The 18,178-nt window shown below is 39.1% G+C and overlaps 2 protein-coding genes across 7 annotated transcripts in view; one reads left to right on the top strand and one right to left on the bottom strand.

The window, feature by feature from the left end:
* Positions 1 to 18,178, bottom strand: part of LOC149845609 (putative triglyceride lipase) — a 269,765-nt gene that overhangs the window by 189,583 nt on the left and 62,004 nt on the right. The gene's annotated exons all lie outside the window — the stretch shown is intronic.
* Positions 4,860 to 6,365, top strand: LOC149845610 (uncharacterized). Of its 2 annotated transcripts, XR_016430201.1 has the most exons (4): positions 4,860 to 4,978; positions 5,090 to 5,468; positions 5,571 to 5,896; positions 5,973 to 6,365. XR_016430201.1 is itself a non-coding variant. In XM_089995866.1 (3 exons), exons 1-3 carry the CDS (start codon positions 4,873 to 4,875, stop codon positions 5,671 to 5,673), a joined length of 588 nt encoding a protein of 195 aa, XP_089851992.1. In that variant the 5' UTR covers positions 4,860 to 4,872; the 3' UTR covers positions 5,674 to 6,365. The 2 variants fall into 2 exon arrangements, 1 of the variants encoding a protein (XP_089851992.1); XM_089995866.1 differs by having other exon boundaries at positions 5,571 to 6,365.

The following is an 18,178-nucleotide window of genomic DNA, read 5'->3' on the forward strand; positions in this document are numbered from 1 at the left end:
TTTCAGTCCTCTTTTTTTTTTCTTTTAACCAGGTGCAGCCCCAGCGAGCCCACTCGGCTGGGCCTCGTAGGCCCAAGTCAGATATACCTGTTTTAACAGTGCCTAAGGGAAATCAAATTTATTAAACCCCAAAGTTTAACATCAATATATATATATATATAACCAAGAGCTGATATGCTGGCCAGCATGGTTCAGGCTCAGCCCCCATGCATAGGCATGACAGAACACGAGACCAAAGGAATTGCGTAACCTCAAAGCATGGTAGAGACTGTGTAATGTTTAGTCATACAAGGCTTAATATGAATCCAAGTAAAGAAGGCCGATTACAGGAAAAACTAAATTTGTACATGGTCAACCTGCACATCTACTTATTTCTCTAAACAACACATGCTAAACTTGGTTTCCTGAGCACACGATAGGCTGAAATTGGAAAAGGTTTAAAACATGTGATAAAATCATGGTATATATGTTAATCTAGGCACACGAAAAGCAATCTGTCTATGATCAAATCAACATCAAACTGATTCAAACCCAAACACAGGAAAATTTCCAGATTGAACACTATGATCCGATCATGCGCGAATAAGAGAGTATAAACATGACAGCTAAAGTCTGTACAGAAATTTCTGATTCAACATAAACCAAGCAATAAATATATTTGTTCCTTCTGGAACATCAGATACAAAATTTTCAAGGTAAAATACCCATCGTGAATTCAATCCCAAGTGATATGCAGGTCAGGATATGCAATCCCAACGAATCTAACTCTGACAAGATCAATTCCAATCACAGACCAGCGTGTACCCAACTCAAGGACAGATCAACATATAACCCAATAAGTCCCATCCCACTAGAGTTAGATTTCAGCAAAGGACCTTACGATTAGATCTTTTAGGTTCAACAAAACCCAAATCAGGAAACCGATATCCAAACCAACAGAGACAACCATGGTGAAAAGAATTGGAAAGTTGTAAATCTGTACTCGGATTCATAGGTGTCCACTTTGTTCTTAAACCCATGCTAATCTGATTTAATCTAAACCCTTACCACTGGATTAAGAGGGATACCCATACACAGATTTTTTTTATATGAAAAGAACAGAAAACATCTATATAAAAGAGGATCTATAGATCCTCATCTATGTAATCTAGAGTGAACACAGATTCACTCTCTAACCATGGATTTGCACTAAATATTACATGGAAATCGAATCGGTATTTGATTTCTCTCATGATGCAAAAGAAAGAACCCGTATCTCAGAATCGACGCGGGGGCGAGCGTGCTCTGTTGAGCCAGCTGCGAAAAAGGTAATCAATTAACCATTTGAAAGGAAACTGGAGGGGCGGGCGGACCCATCTGCGAACCGGACCCAACCCGGCGTTAAATAAGATAGACAAAGGCAGGAGCGACTCCTGTCGACCTGCTGAGACTGCAGGGGGAAGCAGAAGTATTAGAATATGGATCGGATATGGATTCAGTAGAGGATCCATATCCGACACGAGTTTGTATATGGATGTAATATATATATTACTTATACAGGATAGTTTTGTCCATGTAAAAAGAATTGTAAACCCTATTAATGTTAATGAAGGATTAATGCAGCATAGCAGAAAAAGCTTCTGGCTGCTGATTCCAGCATAGCCGAGTTCTTCTCTCACTCCTCTTTGCCTCCATTCCTTCTCGGTTTTCTCGACAAAGTTTGCCAATCAAAGGCAGTTTTCACATGGTATCAGAGCAGCGCAACTTCTCGGCGTGAAAAGTTGTCAGGACTTTGCTCCGTCAACGTGAAAGGTCGGCTTCCACTCATGGTCGACAAGTCGCGCTATTCTCATCCTTTTCTGCATTCTATTTCTTTCCCAGGTCACGCTATTCTCATCCTTTTCTGCATTTTATTTCTTTCCATTTATTTTTTTTGCTAAGTTCTTCTATCGCAGATCTGAAACATATTCAAATCTGTTGTCGTCTCCTCTTGTTACCTTCTTCTGTTCACTTGGTGAGGTCTCCTATCGCAGATCTGATCTGCTGTCGTCCCCTCTTGCTGCCTTCTTTTGTCGCAGATCTGAAATCTATTCAGATCCACTGTCGTTATTGCCTTCTTCCTTTCACGCAGAAGCCAAAGTCGACTTCTAGCCTTTCACATGATCTGCCTAGTCACGTGATATGTCTTTTCTTCTCCACCTGCATCACGTAACAGCCGAGTTCCCTACATTCTTTCTCATATCACGTTTGCTTTTAATCTTTGGTCTAGAAACAACTCTTTCTCGTTCCTTTTACATGCGTCTCACGCATCTGAATATTATTTCAGATCTACTGGGTGTCTCATAGAGTTCTGAAATTGTATTTAATCTCAGATGTCGTTCCCCATTCAGTTTCTGTCAAGTTTTTTTTACACACAAATATATATATATATATATATATATATATATATATATATATATATATATATATATATATATTGTCGTGACATTGCTTTCTCTGGGTTGATTTCTATCATAAATCAATAGTTGTGTCAGTTTATGATAAAATAGTCCAGTTTCAGTCACTAGTGTTTTTCCGTTCAAACTCTAATTTATGTCAACAAGTCTGCAAATGGATACTTCTGTTAAAATGTATCTCTCTTTATGTAAATAGTTACATATATATATAAAGAGAGATACATATCAGAGTTACCGGAAACGCCTATAGAATAGGGGAAGCGCGCTTCCCCGGGACGCGTTTCGGAAGCGCGAAACGCAGCGCTTCCGAAACGCGAGGGGAAGCGCAGGTTCAATTGAGGAAGCGCGTCCCCCTTTAAAGGGGTACGCGTACCTCTTTAAAGGGGTACGCGTACCCTTTTAAAGAGGTACACGTCCCCCTTTAAAGGGGTACGCGTACCCCTTTAAAGAGGTACGCGTACCCCTTTAAAGGGGGACGCTATTATGGAAAGGTCGAGTTTGCCCTTAATTTTTTTTTTTTACACATGAATTTATATTTTTTACCGAGGTTAAAATGGGTATTTTATAAAACCCGTGAAAAAATAAAATCAAAAGGGGCTTAGGGTTTTGTTTTTTCACGCGTTTCGACTCCTCTCTCTCTCTCTCTCTCGAGTTTTCGGCGAGCTCCGAGTTCCGGCGACCTCAAAAAATTCCGGTGGCCTCCACCGACTTCCGAAGATGAAGATGTTCACCTTCAGGTACGCTATCCCCCTCTCTCACGCTCTGTCACTCTCTCTATCTCTCCGTGACTCTCTCATGGCTGCTGGTGGCTGAGGCAAGGGCACCCCCCATGTCTCGCACTTCTTCTTCATGGTGCTGGTGCTGGTGCCGGGTGGAGACAGAGGAACACCCTCTATCTTCCGCCCCCTCTTTTCCTCACAGTGGGCGATAGGGACAGAGGGTGGCCCTATGTCCTCCCCCCTTTCTCCCTTTTTTCAGACGATGTTGACAACCACTGTGGTTTTTGACTCGTCTATTTCTCATAACTATCAAGGGTTTTTTTTTTACTGTAGATCAAGGGTTTGTTTGTAGTTTTTTTAGTTTCTGATTCATTATCGCAGCCGTTTTTTTTATTCATTCTGCATGAAGCAGTGGGTTGTTTTTTATTGTCTCCATGATACTAGTCTATTGATAGCGTAAGCAATGTAATATTAACTTCTTATCTAAACAGATGGTATGCATTCGTCACAAAACTTTTCTGATATAGCTGGATTGTTAATTTGCATTGGCCATTATGTGCTGTAGCTTCTTATTTAACTCTTCAGTTGTTTATGATATGATGGTGATAATGTATGTGGAAGTTCATTTTATACTTCATCAGTTGGCAAAGAAAATCAGTGCACCGGATGGGGTGGAAGTATCATTAGAGATAACATGATATTGTTGATGGTTTTAATGATCTTAACTATTCTACACTGATGAATAATTTTTTTACTAATTGGTGTATAACGGGTATAATATGCAATATTATTGTTTTATTGGAGAGCATTTGAGTGTGTTGTTCCCACATTTTAAAAGCTATTTCTTCAGTCTGATGTACAGTGAGAGGCTGAGAGCTGCTGGAGGATGTGAGCTGGTGCCTGGTACAAATAGTAAATGAACATTATCATGAAGAAGATAACTGTAATGATTTAGAACCTCAGTTCTAAGTCTATTGTCTCAGAGATCAATGTTTGCCAAGGCTGGTAGCACTTTAATGTTCTCCATTTGTGCAAAATTAAGTTGATGGGTACTTGGAGAATTTCCCAATGAGTCGGGTATTGAACTTTAGTGGAGTCCTGAAAGAAAACTGGATTTATATGTTCTTGATCTGATTTAGCAGTTCAATCAAACTATTCTCGCTCTCTATATTCTCAGTTATTTATGTTGCTTGTTTCTTATTAGAACTTGAAGTGCCTGTTTGAGTATTTAGTTCAGTGATAGTCAGATTGCACGTAATTTCCCCCCCTTTTTTAGCTTAGTCTTTTGTTTACATCCCCATGCTTTGTGTTCTTCACTCTCCATTATTTACTGTTAATAATAGCTTTTTTTAAGTGTTTTAGGTTGATTCTGATACTTTTATGATGCAGATATATTTGCATGTTCTTTGCTTCATTAATGACCATCTCAAGCTATGATCACGATAATTCTGATGACGATGACGATTCTTTGTACAATTTGGAGCATGAATCATCTAGTGGTGTTGGGAAGGGCAAGAAGAGGTCTTCTGCTTGTCCATATCAGTTTGAGGACCGAAACGAAAATTGTTTTGATGAGGAAGATGAAGAATATGACTTGGATGACTACTATTCTGAAGATGACCAAGATGATGAACCACCTAGCATGCATAAAACAACAGTGTTATGGCGCCATGTATTGAAACAAGATTCATAAGATTGTCTCAAATAGATGGGACAGAATGAATGTGCCTCTCCATAGTCTAGCCCACATGCTTACTCCAAAATATTACGAGTCGGAGTATCTCAAAATCCCAGCAGCAGGAGGGGTCAAACGAGTTTCTCCTGGTAAAAAATTAATTCTATCTATTTAATAAAGTTTAAAGTTAAATGATTTAATTATTTTATTATTTCATTTGCATTTCTCTTGTTATAGTTACTAAACATTTTTTTTTGCAGAAAAGGATAATGATATCTTAGACGGTGCAATGCTTGCGCTTGAAGTCATATCTTCTGGAAATGAAGAGTTATCTACACTTTATAGGTCACAACTTGTGGCTTTTGCATCAAGAAGTGGAAGATTTAGCCGAAATGCAGCACGAATAGATGCACTGAATCCTACAATGTCAGTGCTTAATTGGTGGCGTTTTTATGGTGGTGATACACCGGAGTTGAGAGCATTAGCCATTAAGGTTTTATCTCAACCTATTAGCACATCTTCTGCAGAAAGAGTGTGGAGCACCTATAGTTACATTCACAATGTTAAAAGAAATAGGCTCAATGAAGATCGTGCTGATACCTTAGTGTATATTCATTCCAATCTTCGATTGATTGACAGGTATAATTAAACTGTGTTGTACTTTTGTTTTGGTATTTTTTTTCTATTTTTTTATCATTGATTGTTTATTAACATTCATATTTTATATTCTTGTTATAAAAGGTGCAACAATCGCTATAAAGAAGGGCCTAGTCGAAAATGGGATATCAATCCAGAACTTCCTATTGTAGAAGAAAATACGTTGAGATTAGAGGATATGCGATAGAGAGATTTGGATGATAGTGCACAACAATCAAGCACTATTTCCAAATCTAAACATAAAGATGCACAACCAAGAGCTCCATTACCTCCAATAATTATACGTACAAATGAAGTTCAAGAGGATACAAATCAATCCATCAGAGCTAGTAGAACTGCAGATATACAAGAGCGACCATCAGTTCCTCATGGTCGGATTGATCGTTTCTTTAGCCGGAGACCTAGGCAAGGTATGTTGATATTGTGTTTTTTATATTTTAAATTATGGTTTTTGAACATTTTAACTTTTTAACGTATTCATTATAGGAAATGAAGGAAGGAGCAGAAGACATGGTCGTGGAGGACAAGATGCACGTGATGATGCAGAAAGTTCGCGATCTATTGCTGACTTGAAGGGGAAGAGAAAAATGACAGATTAATGAAGTCTTGAATTATTATTTTTTTTTTATGATGTAGTTGGAGTTGTCCAACTTAAAAACTTTTATGTTACTTTTTTGTCATGGTCTTATAATATTTTTTTGGTATACTTTTATTTTGAATCTTGCATGATGAAGTGAAGTAGTGGATTATGTTAATTTTAAGGTTAGACTTAGAGTTTAGAACATTGTAGCTTATAATTTACAATTTAGAAATTTATAGCTTCTTAGGTCGCTTCCGGTTCGCTTCCTATGTCGCTTCCGGTTCGCTTCCTATGTCGCTTCCGAGACGCTTCCCGGTTCGCTCCTAAGTGGTCCCCCGCTTCCCGCTTCCTAAATTTTTGAAAGTGCCTCGCTTCCCGTATCGCTTCCCGCTCCCGCTTCCTCGACTGGCAACTCTGATACATATACATATATACATCATGTATATATGTATATGTATCTATCTTTATATATATATATATATATATGTAAATATATATGTTTCCTTTTTCTTGTAAAACCCGCAAGGGTATTTTAGTCATTTCTCTTTTGCGCATATTCATAATTATGAATATGTTGTAATTCTTTTTGTATTTTTTACTTTTCTTCTTTTTCTTTTTTTCTTTTTATTTTTTTGTCTTTTTTGATTGTTGACTCAAAGTCAACTTGGAGGGCTCAACAGTAGCTGTTGAGCCTCTCCAACGGTTAGAATTCTAACCGTTGGAGGGGCTCCAACAGCTAGTGGAGCCCCTCCAAAGCTCCTTTTCCTCTTATAAATAGGGGAGTTCCCCCTTTGTAAAAGGCACTTCTTGGAGCTTTTGTTCTCCATTCTTCTCAATAAAATTCTTTATATTTTGTATGCCTTTGTGCATTTGAGTTTCTTTATTGTACCTTGGTGTACATTTGTTCTAAGTGTTCTTGTGCATTTGTGCACATTGGTAGTGTTGTGATTATCGCACACTTTATCTTATTTTTGAGATATTTTCACATGGTATCAGAGCTAGGCTTAAAGGAAAAGAAGATCGTGCTTTTTTCTCTCTTCGTTGGAGTACCTCGTGAAGCGTGCTATTAAGTTGTGGTGGTTGGAGTGAAGACTCGGCTCTTCATTCTATATTTTAGAAGCTTCCTACATCAAGAAGGGACTCATTTCGCATTGTGGTACGCATTTATTTCTCTTTGTATCCTCTCTAATGGGCGAAAAGGATTCTCACTTCTCTCTTGGCTTCAAATTGAATGGAACGAATTAGCATGTATGGGCCGGGAATATGGAGGCCCATATAAAAGGAAAGGGTCTTTGGGGATATGTTCAAGGAACTATTCCCGAACCCGAACCAAAAATTACTACCCTTGAGAGAGGGGAGATCAAGGTTCTTGAGGGAGAAGAAAGAGAAAAGGCTTTTGAAGATTACAATAAGAAGCATAAAGAGTGGGAAATGAAAAATTACAAAATACTCTCATGGTTCTTCTCTTCGGTTGAGACCAAAATTAATGCCAACATTCTAAAGTTCAAAAAGGCATATCAAGTATGGGAATATCTTGAAAGAATGTATACTTCAAGAGATTTGTCCCATAAATACTATCTCCAAAAGAAGGCTTCAACCCTTCAACAAGGAGAAATGTCTGTTAGAGAGTACTTCGCCGAGTTATCCACTATTTGGGATGAGCTTGCCCTCCAAGAACCTAAATGGAGTGGTGAGGCTATTGAATTGAGGGCCAAACAACTAGAAGAGGATCATTTCTTTAACTTTTTAAATGGGCTTAGACCCGAGTTTGAACAAACTAGATCCTCTCTCTTATCTTCTTTCTCTTCCCCTCCTTTGGAAGATGTGCTTACCAAATTAAGTGGAGAAGAAACTAGATTGGGAATGAATAAAACCAATCTAAGTGTGTTGGTCGTTCCCTCTAAAGATGAGGATGAGGGTGCTTATGCCGTCTCAAGACCGGGGAACAATGTTAAAACCTATAAACCCCCTCATTTTAACAAAAATTAAGGAGGAAGAGAAAATGGTGGGCATTATGGAAGAAGAGATTATAGTAAGATCGTATGTCATTTTTGCAAAGAACCGGGTCACATTAAACCGGTATGCCCTAAATGGAAGAAGATGGTGGCTATGTCTACTACTTTTCAATCAACCAAGGAGGAAGGTCCTTCTACTTCCAATCATGCTACTTTGTCTCTCAATCAAATCATGGAAGCTCTTCAACCACTCCTCAAGGGATCCGTTTCCGGAGCCGCCATGACCACCTTCTCTCCTCCCAGTAAGACTCTTTGGCTCTTAGACTCGGGTGCATCCTTTCATATGACTCCAAATGTTTTTTCACTTTCTAAATACTCAAAAAATTTGTCACCCTCTTTTGTCTCCACCACGGATGGGGCTTCTCTTGAAATAAAAGGAATTGTCGATTTTGAAAGACAAGGTTTTTTTATTCCAAAAGTTAGATTTATACCAAAACTAAATTTATATTTGCTTTCCGTCTCTCAACTATCGGATCATGGGTGTGATATCAAATTCTCATCAAATAAATGTTGGATACAGGATCGCCGGTCCGAGAAGTTGATTGGAGAAGGCTCTAGGAAGGGAGATCTTTATCTCATGGAATTTCTTCAAATTCCAAAAACCTCTTTTTGTAATGTTGCCCAACATAAGGATATAAATGTTTGGCATAAACGCCTTGGGCATCCAAATATTGTCAAGCTTTCGTATTTACATTTTGCTAAAACCTTATGTAAAGACAATTTCAATTGTAATGATTGTATTCTTGGTAAAATGAGAAGCTTACCTTTTGGACAAAAAACTATGTTTTCAACTAAGCCTTTCGAAATTGTGCATTCGGATGTTTGGGGACCGGCACCCGTTGTGTCTAAGGGAGGTTTTTTGTATTATGTTATTTATGTGGATGATTTTTCAAGGTATAGTTGGATATACTTCCTCAAACATAAACATGAGGTTTTCTCTACTTTTAAGGTTTTTCACATGTTAATACAAAATCAATTCAATAGTAAATTACAAATTCTTAGAACCGATTCCGGGGGAGAATATCTCTCAAATGATTTCAAAAGTTATATTGAAAATAATGGGATTGTTCATCAAAGGTCTTGTCCCAAAACTCCCCAACAAAATGGGTTGGCCGAACGAAAACATAGACACATAATTGAAACTACAAGAACTTTGCTAATTTCTCAAAAAATTCCAAAAAGATTTTGGGCCGAAGCGGCTCTTGCATCGGTTTATCTCATCAAACCGACTTCCATCCAAAAACTTGAATCAAATATCTCCATATGAAATCTTGTATAAAAAAGAACTCGATTACAATAGGTTAAGAATTTTTGGTTGTAAATGTTTTGTTCTCACCGATAAGAATGATAAATTATCTCCCAAAGCTATTCCTTGTGCGTTTTTAGGATATTCGGAAACCCAAAAAGGTTTTAGGTGTTATATTAAGAATGATAAACTATATGTTTCAAGAAATGTAACCTTTTTAGAAAACATAAGTGGTTTTAAAAAACACAAAACTCATGAAGATAATGCCGATTATTCTTTTTTGTTTGAACTATTATCTAGAAATGAAGATTTTTTTAGCGATGATGAATTAAATGAGAATGAGGATATAAGTGAAAGTATTCCTCAAACCATTCATGATGAAGAAGAAATGATAAATGAACCAATTACCTATACTCATAGAGATAAAAGCACTTTTAGAAGTGCAATAGAGAAATATAGTGACCTTAGTGAATCTTTCAACAACTCTCGAAGAACTGAAAGATCTAGGAAAAATCCTTTTAGATTTATATCCTATGAGTCTTTTTCTCCAAAGCATAGGGCATGTCTTAGTGCCATTCACTCATATCAAGAACCTAGAAATTTTAAAGAAGCTAAGGAAATAATAGAATGGAGGGATGCCATGGACAACGAACTTAGAGCCCTCAACAAAGTCAAAGCGTGGGTTTTTCAATGTCTTCCAGAAGGAAAGAAAACAATAGGATGTAGATGGGTTTTTAAAGTCAAAACCAAGAGTGATGGCACTCTCGAAAGATATAAAGCCCGTCTTGTCGCAAAAGGATATAGTCAAGAATACGACATCGATTACAAAGAAAACTTTGCTCCTGTTGCACGAATGGTTACTGTAAGGTGTTTGATCACCAATGCATCTATTAAAAAATGGAATATTTACCAAATGGATGTTAAAAATGCATTTCTAAATGGGGACATTAATGAAGAAGTCTACATGGATGCTCCTCCTGGTATGAACGTACCAAAAGGGAAAGTCCTTCGTTTGCAAAAAGCGCTTTATGGTTTAAAACAAGCCCCTAAGGCTTGGTATGATCGATTTAATGATGTGATGGTTCAAAATGGTTTTTCCTCATGCTATACTGACACTGCTTTGTTCGTCAAAAAGTCTGATGCAGGAATTGTGATTTTACTGTTGTATGTTGATGATATGTTGATAACAGGTAGTGACATAAAGGGCATCAGAAACATTAAAACCACTTTAAAAGAAAGGTTTGAAATGTCAGACCTGGGGTATCTGACTTACTTTCTTGGTATCGAGGTAGCCTACTCTCATAGAGGCTATTTTTTGTCTCAAACTAAACTTGTCTGTGAGATTCTTGACAGATCAGGTATTATTGATGATAAAATCTGTAAGACCCCTGAAATTGTGGGATCAAAAATGAAGATTGATGATGGGAAACCTTTGGAGGATCCTATCCCCTACCGGCAACTTGTGGGATTTCTAATGTATCTTAGCATCACAAGGCCGGACATCTCTCATGCCGTGCATACTGCAAGCCAATTTCAGCATGCTCCTACATCTGTTCATATGAGTGTCGTTCTCCGAGTTGTCAGATACTTAACGGGAACTTTAAACAAGGGAGTTTTCCTTTCCTGATCTTCTGAGTTGAATTTAATTGCATATACTGACTATGATTGGGGAGGTGACACAAATAATCGTCACTCCACTACAGGCTTTTGCATTTTTTTAGGTGAATCCCTGATCTCATGGAGATGTAAGAAACAACAGAAGGTGTCTCTATCATCCACCGAAGCAGAATATCGAGCCATGGCGTCTACAACTATGGAGATTGTCTGGATTCATCAGTTGCTGCAAGACATGGGGATTCCAATTCAAGAACCCACAAAGTTGTGTTGTGATAATAAGAGTGTAATCTATATTGTTAAGAATCACACGTTTCATGAGCGGACAAAGCATATTGAGATAGACTGCCATTATGTCCGAGAGGCATATCTACAAAAAGTCATCAATCTTCCTTATGTAACTTCAGAATATCAGTTGGCAGATTTCTTCACCAAGGCACTTTGCTCATCAAGATTCATCTTTCTCCTTAGCAAACTTTTGGTCATTGTGCCCTAAGTTTGAGGGAGGGTGTTAAAATGTATCTCTCTTTATGTAAATATTACATATATATATAAAGAGAGATACATATACATATATACATCATGTATATATGTATATGTATCTATCTTTATATATATATATATATATGTAAATATATATGTTTCCTTTTTCTTGTAAAACCCGCAAGGGTATTTTAATCATTTCTCTTTTGCGCATATTCATAATTATGAATATGTTGTAATTCTTTTTGTATTTTTTACTTTTCTTCTTTTTCTTTTTTTCTTTTCATTTTTTTGTCTTTTTTTATTGTTGACTCAAAGTCAACTTGGAGGGCTCAACACTAGCTGTTGAGCCTCTCCAACGGTTAGAATTCTAACCGTTGGAGGGGCTCCAACAGCTAGTGGAGCCCCTCCAAGGCTCCTTTTCCTCTTATAAATAGGGGAGTTCCCCCTTTGTAAAAGGCACTTCTTGGAGCTTTTGTTCTCCATTCTTCTCAATAAAATTCTTTATATTTTGTATGCCTTTGTGCATTTGAGTTTCTTTATTGTACCTTTATGTACATTTGTTCTAAGTGTTCTTGTGCATTTGTGCACATTGGTGGTGTTGTGCTTATCGCACACTTTATCTCATTTTTGAGATATTTTCACAACTTCATCCAATTCTAGTCTTTCTTCCAATTTCCTAGGGCAGCTGGTTTCGGAAAAGCTAACCACCAACAACTATTTGACTTGGAAAAGACAAATTGCTTGTAACGACCCCAACTCATCCCCTTTGAAAATGCGGAATTTTTTTTTTTTCTAAAACAGTGCGGAAAACTTCCCAGAGCCCCGGGGTCCTCACAGTTCCAATTCCAACTGGATAGCCACAAATCACAAAGGAACTTGCAATTAACATCCATAACTAACCATTACATTTATTCATGAATGAAAAACAAATCTAAAAAATAAAGTGTCTGACTCAAGTAACTACTAATGACAATAAGCAAATAACAAGAACACTAAATAAAAAAAAACAAAACAAAGAGCCACTCTGTCCACATAGAAGACTGTCAAAACTCGTTGTGACTCTCGCGCCCTCGCAGTAGCTGTCGACTTCACTGATCACCTGCTTCTGCGAAAAACCAACGAAGTAGGGTGTCAGAATCGAAATCCTGAGCATAGCTACTTCTTAATGAAACAAGTGAGATAAAGAATGAAGATGAGATATCATGCAACAATTAATGGAAATACATACAAGACAGTTTATAGCAATTGAGAATTTAATCATGCAACAATCATAATTGCTAAGCACGGAAAGACAGTAAAGCAGTAGCATCTACTAAAATTTCAGCATGCAACCAGAATTTAACATTCAACATCTACCCTCATGTACTGAGTAAGGAAACCATTAAAGTATGCATGATCTAATGCATAACAGGAAAAATGCATGTCTTTTATGCAATGCATGAATCATTTTATTATCTTCCATTTAAGTCTTTTGTTTCCTTATGCATGCCCTATTAAATGCATACAACTTTAAGTTTCTCTTTTTTAATTACCGTTGCCCGCGGATACACCAAACGGGTGCAAACCCCGAGGTTAAGTTAGGTTCCCAGGGTAGCTTAGCACACAATTTATATTTTATTACTAGGTTCCAACTTAGCCCTCGACCGAATCACCTTCCGAACATTAGACCTCCACATCTAATGTCGGGGACACAAGGGACACCCCACGCCCACAAGTGGCACTTCCTTGGTACAAAAAACAACAGCTGTGTCAAACACACCACTCCCGGGTAAAGTGGCGGACTCTCCCTAAAACCGTGGCCAGGAGAAGGAACCTCAATATCGGGTTCAGGGGACCAAAATTAAGCACACGGAGTTTTGTATCCTCACAGTCTCCCCAAGACCGGATTTTTAAGATCCTCATTCTCCGGATGGGTGATCCCAGAAGGTATATTACACTGTGCTTTATAATTCTTTTATTTAAATTTAATTTCTTAAGTTTTGCAATATCATATGCAAAAAGAAAGATAAAAGCTCGCATCTATCTCGCGAGAGCCATCACAGGACTCCGGCCTGTGGAAACATATAGAACAGTGCAATAAAACTGAAATATTAATAAGGCATGATCTTTGCAATGCATTGAAATGAGTAAGGGAAACATTTCCACAACTCGGGTTTACCAAACCCGCGATGATTCATTTGATCACCTGAGCACTAATGCACGAATCACAATCATATGTAAAGTATGCAATGGTATTAACATGTCTGCAAAGTGTAGTCATATATGTAACAAATTAACCAATTGATAATGAACATGAAATATGACATTCCCGTATGCAAATTAAACTGCCCATGTTATGCCCAAAGTGCTCCTTCTCTATGGCCTTCCCCAATCAGCTTCCCTGACTGGCGATCCTGTACCCAACAACCATGAGAAGAGAAGGAGATATTACATCCATAATCAGATATTTGCGAGACAGATAAGAGATTCAAATTAAGTTTAGGGATATATCTAACTTCTGGGATAAAGAATCTTTTGGATTTTTGAAGATTTTCAAAACATCCTATTCCTTTTACTTCAAGAGATGTGCCATCGGCTGTAAAAACCTTTGACACACTTGAGTTATTTTTAAGACATTTGGATAGACTATTAACATTTGGGGTCATATGAAAAGAAGCACCAGAATCTAAAAGCCAAGGAAAGTTACCTGGACCGGAGAAAGATGCAACTGCCGCTCCAGTTGAGGCTTCGGTTGAGGAGGATACCCCTTTGAGAAGAGGTTGAAGGATTTCCATCAGTTGAGCCATAGACACAGGTGCATCTTGATCTTTTGACTCAGATTCAACAGATGCAACTCTTTTTTCTTCTCTTCTTTTTAACTTTGGACATTGAGGCCTATAGTGCCCCGGTTCATGACAATGATGACAAATAACTTTTCTTTTATCAAAGTCGTCGTTTTGCCTTCCAAAATGAGGCGGCTTGTAAGTACGAGTATGATTCCCCGGTCTAGATATAGCTAAAACGAAGTCATCATCAACTTTTGGAGTACTTTTTCTAAGTTTATTTTCCTCCATAGTGAGCTCTTCTATAGTATCAACAATAGAAGGAATTTTTCCACGATGTAAAAGGGCCGATTTGGTGGATTCAAACTCCGGCCTTAGACCATTCACAAATTGATAGAAATGTTCCATATCGAGTTGCTTTTGGCGAAGCTCGATGTCTTCGGCACAATGTCATTTGGGCTCAAGAAGAGCCAACTCTTCCCAAAGTTCGGACAACTCATTATAATATTCTCGAATAGTTTTATCTTTTTGAGTCATTGTCCGAACTTTATCTTGTAAATTGCATACATGTGCAATATCTTTAAGGGAATACATGTTTTTGAGGTATTCCCAAGCCTTATCGGCATGCTCAAACTTAGCTAGACTAGAGCATTTTTTAATGTCTATGCTATTGATGAGCCATGACATAATTTTTGCATGCCCTATCCTCCATTCTTTCCATTTCTTTTCATAAGTGGCTAAAGCCTTACTCTTCTCTTCTTCCGTTAGAGGAACCTCTTTATCACCCTCTTTCTTGGTAAGAGATAGTTTAGGTTCCAAATCGAAACCATCCACTATAACCCATAAACCTTTTCCCCAAATGTGGTGCTTCATAATCGAAGCCCACATTACATAGTTAGTATCGTTTAGCTTCATAGGAATGATGGTGATCTTATCATTGTCATCCATCTTTTACAAGGGTAAGAGAGGAATAAATAGGAGGAGAGAGAGAGAAAAATAAAAAGAAAAGAAAAAGAGTAGACAAAGGAATAAGAGAGGATACAAAACTAAAAATTTTTGTAGCACAAGTTCGCCTTTCTTCAAACAAATCTTCTTGAGCCAAGAACAAGGTGATGAAACACCTTTTGTAAATGTGGCACGGAAATCAAGGCGGAAACACTTCAAGATCTAAGGATTTCGTAGCTCTGATACCATGTAATGAAATGGTGGTCTTCAACAAATGCACAAATAACTCACAAACAAGTGTCTATTGGAGACACTACAAGCATGACCCTTGAAAGGGTATAAAAGGAAGAACACTTGAAAAATAAATAATACTTTATTCATGAACAAAATGCTTAAGAAGCATGGATGGTTTACATTGAAGGGGTTCACCCCTATATATACAAAAAAGTGGAAGAGAGAGGAGAGCTCATTTTGAGCTCTCCAAAAGAGACGTTGTATTCCAACGTCTCTTAATATAGTTGTTGGACTACAGTCCAACATCATTTATTATTATAGTTGTTGGACTATAGTCCAACAACATTTATTATAGTTGTTGGACTACAGTCCAACAACTATTTGCACACTCAAGTTCTAACAGGAACTTGTTAGAACTTGATTGAATCAAATATCTAGTTTCTATTGAACTAGATGCTAAAAAAGAAAATAAAGAAAAATAGAAAAAGAAAATAATAAAAGAAAATATAATAATATTAAATAATATATATATATATATATTACAGTTTACATTTTAACAATTTGAATGATCATCTCAAAATCACTTGATTTTTTTGAAGAAAGTTTGAAAAATATGAAAATATAATGTAATTTTATGGTAAATGATGAAATGAATTAAAGAATTTGAACATTGGATATTGAAAAGCATATTTCATTCTTTAGGAGAATTGAAATAAGATTGAAGATATAATACATTCCTGACTATGGCCATTGAATGTATTATATAATAATCTGTATTTAAATTTACATGAAGAATAAAATACATTATGGTGCTTTTATAAAGTTTAAAGTAAAATAAACTCTCAATATATCCTCACTATGGACATTGATATATATTTTGAGTTAATTTCAAGTTAAACTCTGACAAAGGAAAAAAATATTTAAAAATATGATGATTTTTTAAAAGAGATTCAGTGTTGATCCAATGTTATTCCATAAAATATAAAAATCCTAAGCATTGCCCACATTTTGACTATGGCCATCAATGTGAGTCATTTGCTTAGGATTAATTACCTCTTATTTGTAAAACCCCATTTAAAAAAAAAATAATAATATCGGTTTGGACCCGGGCCGGGTCGGGTCTGGATCCGACCCGGGCCCCTTTTTATTTTAGGGTTTTAAGTAACCCGACGCAGGGTCCCGAGCGCCGCACCCCCCCCCCCCCCTCTTCTCCCCCTTCATTTTCGGGTTGATTGGGGAAACCCACCGAGGTTTCCCCTTTCATCTCCCCCCCCCCCCGAGCTCTTTATGAGGAGTGCTGGAGGGCGAGGGGAGGCACGCCTCCCCTCTCGAGCTTCCTCCCCCGCGCCGGTCTCCTTCCCTGATGCGCCCGCCGCCGACGCCGGGAACCCCCCCCCAGGTACGCCGTTCTTCTCTTCTCCTCCCTCTTCTCCTCCTCACCCCCTCCCTGTCACCTCGCCGGGAGGCCGGCAGGTGGCTCACAGCCACTGCCGCGGCCTCCCACCGCCTCTCTGTGTCGCCAGGGCCCCGACAGGTGGCCTACGCGGCCCCTGTCGTCCCCGTCTCCCTCTGCGATTCGCCGGAGTGCCGGCAGGGGACCGGTGGCCCCTGCGGCACCCCTTTTTGTTGCCACCTCGTGGCTTTCGGCAGGGGCTGGCCCCCTGCCGTCTGGTGCTGTCGGCAGGGGTGGCCCCTTGCCGACCTGTGTTGTCGGCAGGGGCTCAGCCCCAGCCACATCATGCTGTCGGCAGGGGCTGGCCCCTGCCGACCTGTGTTGTCGGCAGGGGTTGGCCCCTGCCGACCTGTGCTTTCGGCAGGGGCTGGGCCCCCTGCCGTCTGGTGCTGTCGGCAGGGGTGGCCCTTGCCGACCTGTGTTGTCGGCAGGGGCTCAGCCCCTGCCACTTCGTGCTGGCGGCAGGGGTTGGCCCCTGCCGACCTGTGCTTTCGGCAGGGGCTGGCCCCCTGCCATCCATGTGCTTCTGGCAGGGGTTGGGCCCCTGCCATCCATTGCTTCCGGCAGGGGCTGGCCCCCTGCCATCCATTGCTGTCGGCAGGGGCTCAGCCCCTGCCACTGTGTGTCATTGGCAGGGGCTCAGCCCCTGCCACTTGGTGGCTGTCGGCAGGGGTTGGCCCCCTGCCGCTACGCTATGTTTAGGCAGGGGCTTGTTCCCCCGCCGCTTGTCTGTTTTCGGCCAGCAGGGGCACACCTCTGCTGCCTCTCTTTTCCTATAGGCAGGTTTGTCTTTCTTTTGCTCCGCATGATAATTAACATAGCACTGTTGCAGACCTCGCATCGGACCCCTCGCTTTGGCTCCGCGGCCCGAGCCTCGTATCATCTACACGCGTAGACGCACGCAGCTGCACGACATCCCGAGGTAGGGGAAAGTCGCATGAATAGTATGTATGAACAAAATAAAATAAGACTTCTGAGATAGAATAATTATTTTGCATATTTGCGACTCTGAAGAAATATTTGTTGATCCATGTTTTACTCTTTGTGATTCTTTTATTTCATAATATAAATCCTCTAGGTAGACTCATTCTAGAAAGAATCAAGTAGTTTACTTGTCATGCCTGTTTACGTGTACGAGTGCTTAACTCATAATTGTCTATTATGCATGCTTATTCCTTTACCGAATTGAGGGGTATTGAGGGGTGAAATCTATACTTTACCGAATTTAATAATATCGGCCTCCACAAGCCAATTGCTCAGAAAAGCAAAACATGTCATGTAGGAAACAAAAGAATCATAAACCATTATGTTGCCCTCTCATCGTAGTTGTACCTCTAGGAAGGTACGATCGTACTTT

Source organism: Nuphar pumila, chromosome 2, assembly GCF_984573655.1.
Source record: "Nuphar pumila chromosome 2, dmNupPumi1.hap1.1, whole genome shotgun sequence".
Lineage (NCBI taxonomy): Eukaryota > Viridiplantae > Streptophyta > Magnoliopsida > Nymphaeales > Nymphaeaceae > Nuphar > Nuphar pumila.

What these genes read in the sequence shown, in the direction of transcription:
- LOC149845610 (XM_089995866.1), top strand. Translation starts at nt 4,873, where the DNA reads ATGAATGTGCCTCTCCATAGTCTAGCCCACATGCTTACTCCAAAATAT. An exon ending in GGTCAAACGAGTTTCTCCTG is followed by an intron (nt 4,979 to 5,089) that starts GTAAAAAATTAA and finishes TTTTTTTTGCAG; the next exon opens with AAAAGGATAATGATATCTTA. An exon ending in AATCTTCGATTGATTGACAG is followed by an intron (nt 5,469 to 5,570) that starts GTATAATTAAAC and finishes TTGTTATAAAAG; the next exon opens with GTGCAACAATCGCTATAAAG.